The following is a 10,697-nucleotide window of genomic DNA, read 5'->3' as shown; positions in this document are numbered from 1 at the left end:
ATCTAGTAAATATACATGCTGCTCTTATATCCCATTCCCATTTTACATCTAAATCATGAATGAAATCATCATTACCACTAGCACCCCCCTCATCACACTCCACCCACTCATCCTCAGCCCCTCACTCGGTTTCACGTCTCCTGCTTCATCTTCCTCTCCTGTCGTGCACTTCGTAGGCTTACACCGTCTTGTCGAGGTGAGTGTTATTCTCGATGTGACTGTGGACGTAGTCGTAGAAGTGCTGGTATGCGTAGACGTCTTTGTGACCCACGTATCTGTTGTCTGCAGAGACTGGCAGTCTGTTGCCTTTGCGTCTTTAACGGTTGTTGTTGTTGTCGTTGTGGTTGTAGTTGTTATGTTTCTAGTTGTTGTTTCATGTGGCTTCACTTCCAGAGGCTTTAGATCGAGACATGTCTTCTCAATCTTTCCACATACTTTTTCTAATTCTTTGCAGTCTTTCTTAATCCCACAATCCGAGGTTAATTTCTCACATCTTTCTTTCAAGTCTACATATCTTCCAAATACTTCTGCTGCTAGATCAAATGCTTTGGCTTCCAATTCTGTCACTGTTACATCCTTAACTCCTCTCCGTAGTATTTTCGCATATTCTGTGGTATCTTGATGTTTGCTTGATGCGGTTTTATTTTTGTTATTGTTTTCACTATTATTTTTTGGTACATTATTTTCATCTTTTTTAACGAATGATAAAACAAGACTGGACTTGTTCATTGCTTCCTCTGCTTGTTTCTTAAGTTCCTCATATGTCTTAGAATCTTCTTTTAAGTCTTTTGCCGGCTGTTTCAGTTTCTCTTGTAATACTTTGCATTGTTGTTCCACCTCTTTTACTAATTTCTCACAGAGCTCTTTTCTAACTTTATTGTCATTCTTTTTAGGCTTATCATTAGTACTATCTTTGCATAATCCTCTAATTGAGGTGTTAGTTACATTTTCTAATACAGTGCAATATCTTTCTAATGCAGGTTCACATTTAGATTTATCACTTAAATTCCCTTGAAGCTCTATTTTAAGAGCGTCTTCCAAGGCCTTTCTTCTGTAAAATGGCTCACAATGCTTCTTGATCTTTGTACAAAAAACATTTTCTTTCGCAAGATCTGGACAATTAGGTGAAAATCTATTGCAGTACGGATACCAGGAAGAACAATTTCTTTCCAGTATTTTTATTTCATTTTTATTAATTTTAAGAAATTTGATGATTTCTGAAGCCTCTATATTTTTTTTGAATACTTTGCACCTATCTTGTACATCATCTACCATCGATTTACATGTAGCGTTTTGGAAGACACATATAAAAGAGAAACGGTCATCGCCTCTTCTAGACCATTTATTACACTTTTCTTTTAGATATTTTACACAACTTTCTTGATCTTTCAAAGTATCCTTGTGTTCATCTAGTAAAACCTGTTTCAAGATTTCTGTAGTTCCTAAGCGATCACATTGTTGCTTTAGTGTATGACATGGCCATTGAATCTGATTTGAATCCTCTCCTAAATCTTGGCATTTTCTCCCTAATTCCTTGCAGTCTTTGTCTGTTGGAAAATCTCGCTTTTGATCCAGTTGTTTCCGCAAAAAGACAGCTCTTGTTTGGATATCAGCTGCAAGTATTCTGACTGCTTTAAGTGGATCAATACATAGTAAAAACAACTCATCGCTCGTTGTTTTAAGTTCCGAACACTCTTCCATTATTTTATCCAGTAGTTTCTTAAACCATTTTTCACCTGAACCACGGAACAGTCCGTACATCTTGCTTTGAAATGCTTCATTGGCTAGTGCTTCAAGCCCTCTCTTATAACATGCTGCCTTAAAATTCTTGCATTCTTTTTCAAGAGGACCTTTATCTTGAGCAAAATAAAAACAGCTTGACTCTAACCTTGCACAGTCACTGTCACTAAGAAATGTCGATAATTTATACCATGGAATGGTTTCACCAGATCCAGATAGATGTTTGGTTCCAATTTTTGCAGAAAGAATTTTAGCACTGTTTGCTAGCTCTTTCTCTAGTTCTTCACACTTTTCAGTTCCATTTTGACTAGCAGAGCCATTATCATTACACAGATATCCCAAAACCTCGTGTTTTTTTAACTCTTTACACTTATCTTTAAGAACATTTTTGCATTTTTCTTTTTTTTCCGGTTGAGTATTAGTTGGATTTTGAATCAAAAGTGCTAGTAGAACAGTTGCATCTCTTACAGGAGGCTTTCCAATATGAACTCCATCCTTCTCAGCCTCTTTATAAAGCTCTTCTAGCCCTATGTCTTCTGCTAGTGTAGCCTCTGGTCTAGTTGGATCAAAATCGGGTCCTGGTGGTATATAAACAATATTTTGTTCTTGACATTTCTTTCCCAATACGTCACACTTTAATTTGTCTTCTTCGCAATTTCCTCTATAAAAATAACATTGTTCAAGCAGTGCTAAACATTTTCCTCGTAATTTATTTTCCTTTCCAAGTACTGCTTTAACATCCTGTTCAAGAGCATCACATTTTTTCTGTTTTTCTGATACAAATTTGCTACATGTTGTTTCTTGATAAAGACAAAGCTTCGTTAACTCATCACTTTCTTGACTCAATTCCAGGCAAATCTTTTTAAGTTTTTCTTTGCATTTATTTCCATTTTCAATACTCCCGCGAAGTGCCCTCAAAAGGACTTCTTCTGCTACACCATCACGTTTCCTCTGATAACACTTATTTCTCAAAGTATTGCAATCATCTTTAAGTTCTGTTGGACATGCTCTCTCCAAAAATAGGCATTGTTGTTCATTTTCACAATCACTACTTTGTAATTTTGAAACATCTTTTTTGGCAGCTTCTTCCAGTTTTGGTTTGAATTTAGTGCATTTATCTTCAACCTTGTTTTTCAACTCTGTACATTTGTCTTTCGCTTTTCCATTTTTACATAAACCTTCTAGTTTTACATGTATTTTTGTTAGATCTATTTTTGCTTCATTTAATTCTTTACAGTATTTTTCTAATTTATTTTTGCATTCATTATCATTCTTATAATCTTTTCCTGCAATTAAAGCCAAAAGAATTTCCTCTTCTTCATATAGACTAGTTCCTTGCACTACTTGCTGTGCCTGCCGCTTAACCGCCCGCGCCACCGCCCGCGCCAAGCTGTGCCTGACGGGGGTGGGCTGCGCTGTGGTGTGTGGTTGAGTTTGGGTTTCCATTGCGTATTTTGATTGAACGTGAGATGTTAGAACCATGTCTTCAAATTTGAATTATTCTTAATTAATTTTAAGGGTGTTCAAGTAAAAACTGAGATAACTGTGATAGGCAGGCATTATGTGTGCAAATATATTTAAGAGGTGTCCGCTTTCTTTAACGTGTAATTGGCTGCTTTCACGATATTTTAAATTTGTGTGGGGTAAATGTGGGGTAATCGTAAAATTTGAATAGATAAAAAGTAGATTATAAAAGGAGATAAACGAAAAATAAAAGCTATTCAGGCAAATAATAGGGGACAACTGGCTAGGGGACACGTATTCTTTTGGTTATAATGCACTTTCAATTGATGCTGAAGAGATCATACTCTACTCTTTCCTGCCCTACCCTGCCTTATCTGTTAAATATACATGCTGCTCTTATATCCCGTTCCCATTTTACATCTAAATCATGAATGAAATCATCATCGCCACTAGCACTCCCCTCATCACACTCCACCCACTCATCCTCAGCCCCTCACTCGGTTTCACGTCTCCTGCTTCATCTTCCTCTCCTGTCGTGCACTTCGTAGGCTTACACCGCCTCGTCGAGGTGAGTGTTATTCTTGACGTGACTGTGGACGTAGTCGTAGAGGTGCTGGTATGCGTAGACGTCTTTGTGACCCACGTGTCTGTCGTCTGCAGAGACTGGCAGTCTGTTGCCTTTCCTTCTCCCTCTGTCTTTGTTGTTGTAGTGGTGGTTGTGGTTGTGGTGGTTGTTGTCGTTGTTTCTACTTCGTATGGTTTCACTTCCAATGACTTCAATTCGTTGCATGCCTTCTCAATTTCACTGCATGCATTTTTTAATGTTGGGCATTCTTCTTTAAACCCACATTCTAATTTCAAAACTTTACATTCTTCATTGACTTCCACATACGCCTCCAGTGCTCTTGATACTGCATCGAAGGCTTCAACTTCTGCCTCGGTGACAAGTACTTCAACTGTTCCTCTCCGAACAAGCTTGACTTGTGTTTTTTGAGTCCTATTTGTTCCTCCTACTGATTTATTTTGATCGTTAGTTGCATTTTTCCCTGAATTCACTGCCACATTGTCAGCTGTATTTTTGGCATTCACTTCATTTTTCTTTAATGATGATAAAACAAGTTTTGCTCCTTCTGATGCTTTTTTTGCACCTTCATTCAATTTTTTGACTTCTTCTACTTTTGTTTTTATCCCTTCTTTCGCTGTATTTAATTTTGTAGACAATTCTGTACATCTTGTCTTTACTCGTTCTACTAGTTTTTTACATAAATCATCTCTAATCTTATCATTATCAACACCATTAGTACTATTGCATAGACTCTCCAATGTTTTATTTTTTGTCTTACTCCACTGTGTACAATATTGGTCAAGAGTTGTTCTACAGCTCACTTCTTCTTTAAGCTTCCCTCTAAACTCGTACATAACTTGTGTTTCCAGGTTATATCTTTCTCTGTATGGCTTGCAATTCTTTTTAAGTTTTTTACACACTTTATTGCCATCATTCATTAAATTATCACAGCTAAACATGAATTTGTCACAATACGGTTCCCAAAAACTGCAAGTTTTTTCTTTTTGGTCTTCTTTTTTTGCATCTTCTACAACTTTTAGAGTCTCTATATGTTTTTCCAATGAACTACATTTAAGTATAAGACTTTCTGTGATGATCTTGCATGTAACATTCTGTGCTACACATCCAAGAGCAAACTGTGTTTTCCTTTTTTTAACCCAATGATTGCATTGTTCTTCGACATTTTCTCTACAGACGGTTTCATTTTTTAAATCTTTTATTTTTTCTTCCAATAGCCTCTCTTCTAATTGTCCTACAACATTTAGTCTATTACAATGATGCACCAGCGTATGACAGGGCCACTCAAGTCCTTTAAAGTCTTGTTTTAAATCATCGCATTTCTTTTGCAATTCCTTGCAATCCTGCTTCGTAGGGAAATCACGTTTTTTATTCAAATCTTCCAGTAACAAATCTGTCTTTATATACAAATCATCTAATAATGTAAAAATTGCTTCTGTTGGCTGCAAACACAAAACAAATAACTCATCGCTCTTTTCTTTCAAATCCATACATACTTTTACCAGCTCTTTTTGATGCATCTCAGGCCATTTATCGTTTCTGTCATGAAACTTCCCTCTCATTCTGTCTTGTAATACTTGATTTGCTAATGCATCAAGACCCCTTTTATAACACGCTGCCTTAACACTTTTGCACCATTTGTCAAGAGATGTTTGACTTTTAAAATAAAAGCAATCTGATTGGAATCTCGTGCAGTCATTTTCAGTAAGGAATCTTGGTAATTCGCTCCATAATTCAATTTTATTTTCAAATTGTTTGCTTTTAAGCTTTGTAGTTAGAGTGTCCTTTTTTCTGCCAAATTCTTTTTCAAATTCTTCACATTGATTTTCATGACTGCTTGTATTTTCACATAATTCCTTTATATTTTTTGCCAAATATTTAATAGAATTACATTTAGAACTGAGTACTTTCTTGCATTTATCTTTATCAAAATTGTCTTCTGACAGAAATACTAATAAATCAACAATATCTTCTTTTAATACTCTTCCAATCAAAACTCCTTGTGCTGCCGCTTCCTTATAAAGTTCTTCCAAACCTATTTTTTCTGCCAGTGTAGCCTCTGGTCTTGTAGGATCAAAATCTGAACCTGGCCCTTTGTAGATAATTTTTTTTTCTTTAGTTTTATTTACGAGTTTTTCACATTCTGGTTTATCTGGATTTTTGCAGTTTTTCCCATAAAAATAGCATTTCTCAAGCAAAGGATGCCCTTTTTTCTTTAATTCGTTATTAGCAGTTAGTATATTTTTTATTTCTGCTTTCAAAGATTTACACTTTTCTTCTGCTGCTTTTACTAAAATTGTGCATGTAGAGCTCGTATCAAAACACCTTTGCATCAACTCGTTACTTTCTTGACCCAATGTACGACAAACATCCTCAATCTTCTTTTTACATTTAGCTTCATTTTCAAGATTTCCATTAAGAGCCCTTAAAAGAGCTTTTTCTGCCACTTCATCTCGCTTCTTTTGATAACACTTATTCCTTAGTTCATTGCATTTATCTTTAAGAACATCAGGGCATGCTCCCTCCAAAAATAGGCATTGTTGTTCATTCTCTTTACAATCTTTATCTGATGGACTTGCTAACTTTCCTTCTAGTTTATCTGTTTTAAAATCATTGCATTTTTTGGTGATTTTATTTTTCAATTCTGCGCATTTTGTTTCCTGCTTTTTATTCTCACAGAAACTTTCAAGCTTTTCATGTATTTCTTTTTCTTTCAATGAAGCACTTTTCAGCCCTTGACAATATTCTTTTAATTTATTTTTACATTCATCATCATTCTTATAATCTTTTCCTACAATTAAAGCCAAAAGAATTTCCTCTTCATATAGACTAGCTCCTTGCGCCGCTTTTGCCTGCCGCTTAACCGCCCGCGCCACCGCCCGCGCCAAGCTGTGCCTGACGGAGGTGGGCGCGCTGTGGTGTGGTTTGAGTTTGAGTTTCCACTAATGTGTTTTAGTTGCATGCGATATTAGAGTTATGTCTTCAAATTCGAATATTAAATTGTTTCTAATTAATTTTAAGGGTGTTCAAGTAAAAACTGAGATAACTGTGATAGGCAGGCATTATGTGTGCAAATATATTTAAGAGGTGTCCGCTTTCTTTAACGTGTAATTGGCTGCTTTCACGATATTTTAAATTTGTGTGGGGTAAATGTGGGGTAATCGTAAAATTTGAATAGATAAAAAGTAGATTATAAAAGGAGATAAACGAAAAATAAAAGCTATTCAGGCAAATAATAGGGGACAACTAGATAGGGAACACGTGATTTCATGTGTAATGCACTTTCAATTGATGCTGAAGAGATGACTCAATCTACTTTACTCTTTCCTGTCCTACCCTGCTCGTTTATTTACTAAATATACATGCTCATCATTAAATCTTGCTCATTTGCTTTCTAAATCATGAACGAAATCATCATTGCTAATATCACCCCCCTCATCACGTTCCACCCACTCATCTTCAATCCCTCACTCGGCTTCACGTCCTCTGCATCATCCCCTGTCGTACACTTGGTTGGTTTGCAACGCCTTGTTGATGTGAGTGTTATTTTTGATGTGATTGTAGATGTGATGGTAGACGTGCTGGTATGTGTCGAAGTCTGTGTAATCCATGTATCTGTTGTCTGTAAAGATTTGCATTCTGTTGCCTTCGGATCGGTAACGGTCGTTGTTGTCGTCGTGGTCGTCGTTGTGCTTTCTGTCACTGTTTCGTGCGGCTTCACTTTCAGTGGTTTTAATTTCGAACATACTCCTTGTATCTTTCCACATACTCCTTCTAAATCCTTGCAATCCTCCTTAACTCTGCAATCTGATTCCAATTTATTACATCTTTCTTTCAAGTCTAGATATCTTCCAAATACTTCTGCTACCAAATCAAATGCCTTAGCTTCAGATTCTGTTACGGATACATCCTTAACTCCTCTCCGTAGTATTTTCATATGTTCTGTGGTATCTTGAAGTCCGTTTGAAACGGTATTTTTATCCTTGTTTTTGCTACTATTTTTCGATGCATTATTTTCATCTTTTTTAACGAATGATAAAACAAGATTGGACTTGTTCATTGCTTCCTTTGCCTGTTTCTTAAGTTTCTCATATGTCTTAGAATCTTCTTCTAACTCTTTTGCTGGTTGTTCTAATTCTGTTGATAATGTTTTACATTGTTCTTTCACTTCTTCCACTAACTTCTCACAGAGTTCCTCTCTAACTTTATTGTCATCTTTTTTAGGTTTTTTATCAGTAGTATCTTTACATAATCCTTTAATTGGCGTATTAGCTGCATTTTTTAATACTTCACAATATCTTTTTAATGCAGGTTCACATTTAGATTTATCACTTAAATTCCCTTGAAGCTCTACTTTGAGAGCATCTTCCAAGGCCTTTCTTTCATAAAATGGCTTACAATGATCTTTGATCTTTGTACAAAGAGTATCTCCTTTAGTAAGATCTGGACAATTAGGTGAAAATCTATTGCAGTACGTATGCCAGGAGGGACAGTTTCTTTCCAGTGTTGTTATGTTATTCGTGTTATTTTTAAGAAAATCAACGATCTCTGCAACCTCTATATTTTTCTTGAATACTTTGCACTTATCTTGTACGTCTTTTACCATCAGCTTACACGTAGCATTTTTGAAGACACATACAAAAGAGAAACGGTTATCGCCTCTTCTAGACCATTTATTACATTTTTCTTTTAGATATGTTACACAGTTTTCATGAGTTTTCAAAGTATCCTTGTGTTCATTCAGTAAAACCTGCTTCAAAATTTCTGTAGTCCCTAAGCGATTGCATTGTTGCTCCAGTGTATGACATGGCCACGTAATTTCTTTTGAATCCTCTCCCAAATCTTGGCATTTTCTCCCTAATTTTTTGCAGTCTTTATCTGTCGGAAAATCTCGTTTTTGATCCAACTGTTGTCGTAAAAAGATAACTCTCATTTGATGATCGTGTGTAAGCAACCGGGCCGCTTTTGCTGGCTGTACACACAGAACAAATAGTTCATCGTTTGGGAAATTTTCTTTATTTTCTTTTAGTTCCTTGCATACTTTTACTAATTCTTGTTGAAACTTTTCAAGCCAGCTTTTGTTTGAACCATGTAACATTCCTCGCATATTTTCTTGCAGCACTTTATTTGCCCGTGCATCAAGCCCTCTCTTATAACACGCTGCCCTCACATTCACACAAGCTTCTTTAACATCTGGACAGCTTTCTTTAAAATAAAAGCAATAAGATTCTAGTTTTGCACAGTCCTTATTACTAAGAAATGTTGGCAATTCTCCCCACCCAACAATTCCTTTATTTCCTTTTTTCGGGTCAAAAAGGCGATTATTAATGACTTTTGAAGTGAGAATTTTGCAAGTTTTGTTAACATCGTTTTTCAATTCTTCACACTTTTCTTTTCCGTAATCACTTAAAGTATTATCCTTACATAGTTTTTCCAAGGCTTCATGTTCATGAGGGTTTTTGCAGCTTTTTTGAAGGGTTTTTATACATTCTTGTTTTTCAAGGTTTTTATTAAGCAACGCCAATAAAGCTGTCGCATCTCTTAGATGATTCTTTCCAATAAAAACCCCATCATCCTCTGCCTTCTTATAAAGTTCTTCCAGCCCTATGTCCTCTGCTACTGTAGGCTCTGACTTAGTTGGATCGAAATCAGGTCCTGGATGTATATAAATGACGCTTTTTTCTTCACATTCTTCTGCTAATTCATCACACTTTGGTAGATATTCCTCACAGTTTCCATTTGGAAGTTTGCATTTTGATTTGTCTCCTTCGCAGTTCCCTCTGTGAAAGTAACATTTCTCAAGTAATGGTAAACATTTTCCTTGTAATTCATTCTTCTTCTTAAGTGCTTCTTCGACTTCTTGTTTTAGAGCACTACACTTACTTTTTCCTTTTTTTACAAGATCTGCGCATGTTTTCTCCTGTTCAAAACATAACATTGTCAACTCATCACTTTCTTGGCCTATTTTTGGGCAAACATCCTTTATTTTCTTTTCACATTCAGCTTCTTTCTCCAAGTCCCCACGAAGTGCCCTCAAAAGAGCTTCTTCTGCTACTCTGTCACGCTTCTTTTGATAACACTTATTCCTTAATTTATTGCAATTCTCTGTAAGATCATCAGGACATGCTCCCTCCAAAAATAGGCATTGTTGTTCATTTTCTTTGCAATTCTCATCTGTTAATCCTGAAGCTTGTTTGAGTATTTTATCGAGTTTTCCTTTAAATTCAGTGCATTTATTTTGAACGCTAGTTTTCAATTTTTGGCATTTTGTTTTCATTTTTCCATCATCACAGAAGTTTTCAAATTTTTCGTAAATTTGTTTTAATTCTACTTTTACTTTTTTCAACGCTTCACAGTATTCTTTCATTTTTTTTTGACATTTTCCTTCATCTTTAGCATCTTCTTTTAGAATCAGTGCCACAATATGTTCTTCTTCAAGATCCTTATCTGCTTTTACATTCCGCTTAACCGCCCGCGCCACCACCCGCGCCATAATCTAGAGGACATTAATGTGAGAGAAAGCGTACTTGTTGGGTGTGTGGGCAGGTTTTTAAAGCTGTTTCTATTTTATATTGTCTTCATTAAGATGTTGAATATTGAAAGTTTTAAAGGTAGTTTTTTGAGAAAAAGAGCAATTCTGTGCCATTTCTGTATTAATGACGATGTTTAAAGTGTCTTTTCAATTAATAATATGAGTATAATTTGGAAATACTTAAAAATTGAGGTTTGCATTTGAATTCGATACTGGAATCTTTAGGTCTGATTAATCTTCATGTTGTTGCACTAAATATTTATGCACTGTTTAATATTCATGTTGAACATTTTTTTATTGGATATTCCTAAAGTTCTTCTTGAGTCTCTCATATCTTTCTCTAGGGAATTCTCCTTCAGATCACTTTTTAGAATATCT

The 10,697-nt window shown here is 35.7% G+C and overlaps 3 protein-coding genes across 3 annotated transcripts; all 3 read right to left on the bottom strand.

Moving 5' to 3' along the window:
* Positions 1-48: 48 nt before the first annotated feature.
* On the bottom strand, positions 49-3,222 carry T551_03689 (uncharacterized protein; the record flags this gene model as incomplete). Its single annotated transcript, XM_018375952.1, has 1 exon — positions 49-3,222. The coding sequence occupies one exon, from the start codon at positions 3,220-3,222 to the stop codon at positions 49-51; it is 3,174 nt and encodes a 1,057-aa protein (XP_018227839.1).
* Positions 3,223-3,624: 402 nt separating this feature from the next.
* Positions 3,625-6,681, bottom strand: T551_03688 (uncharacterized protein; the record flags this gene model as incomplete). Its single annotated transcript, XM_018375951.1, has 1 exon — positions 3,625-6,681. A coding segment is annotated over one exon (3,057 nt), but the record flags the coding sequence as incomplete, so codon positions are not given.
* Positions 6,682-7,181: 500 nt separating this feature from the next.
* Positions 7,182-10,280, bottom strand: T551_03687 (uncharacterized protein; the record flags this gene model as incomplete). The annotated part of the gene is made up of 1 exon (XM_018375950.1): positions 7,182-10,280. The coding sequence occupies one exon, from the start codon at positions 10,278-10,280 to the stop codon at positions 7,182-7,184; it is 3,099 nt and encodes a 1,032-aa protein (XP_018227837.1).
* Positions 10,281-10,697: the final 417 nt, after the last annotated feature.

This window comes from Pneumocystis jirovecii, assembly GCF_001477535.1.
Source record: "Pneumocystis jirovecii RU7 chromosome Unknown supercont1.27, whole genome shotgun sequence".
Lineage (NCBI taxonomy): Eukaryota > Fungi > Ascomycota > Pneumocystomycetes > Pneumocystales > Pneumocystaceae > Pneumocystis > Pneumocystis jirovecii.
This window is presented reverse-complemented; position numbering and strand designations above follow the sequence as displayed.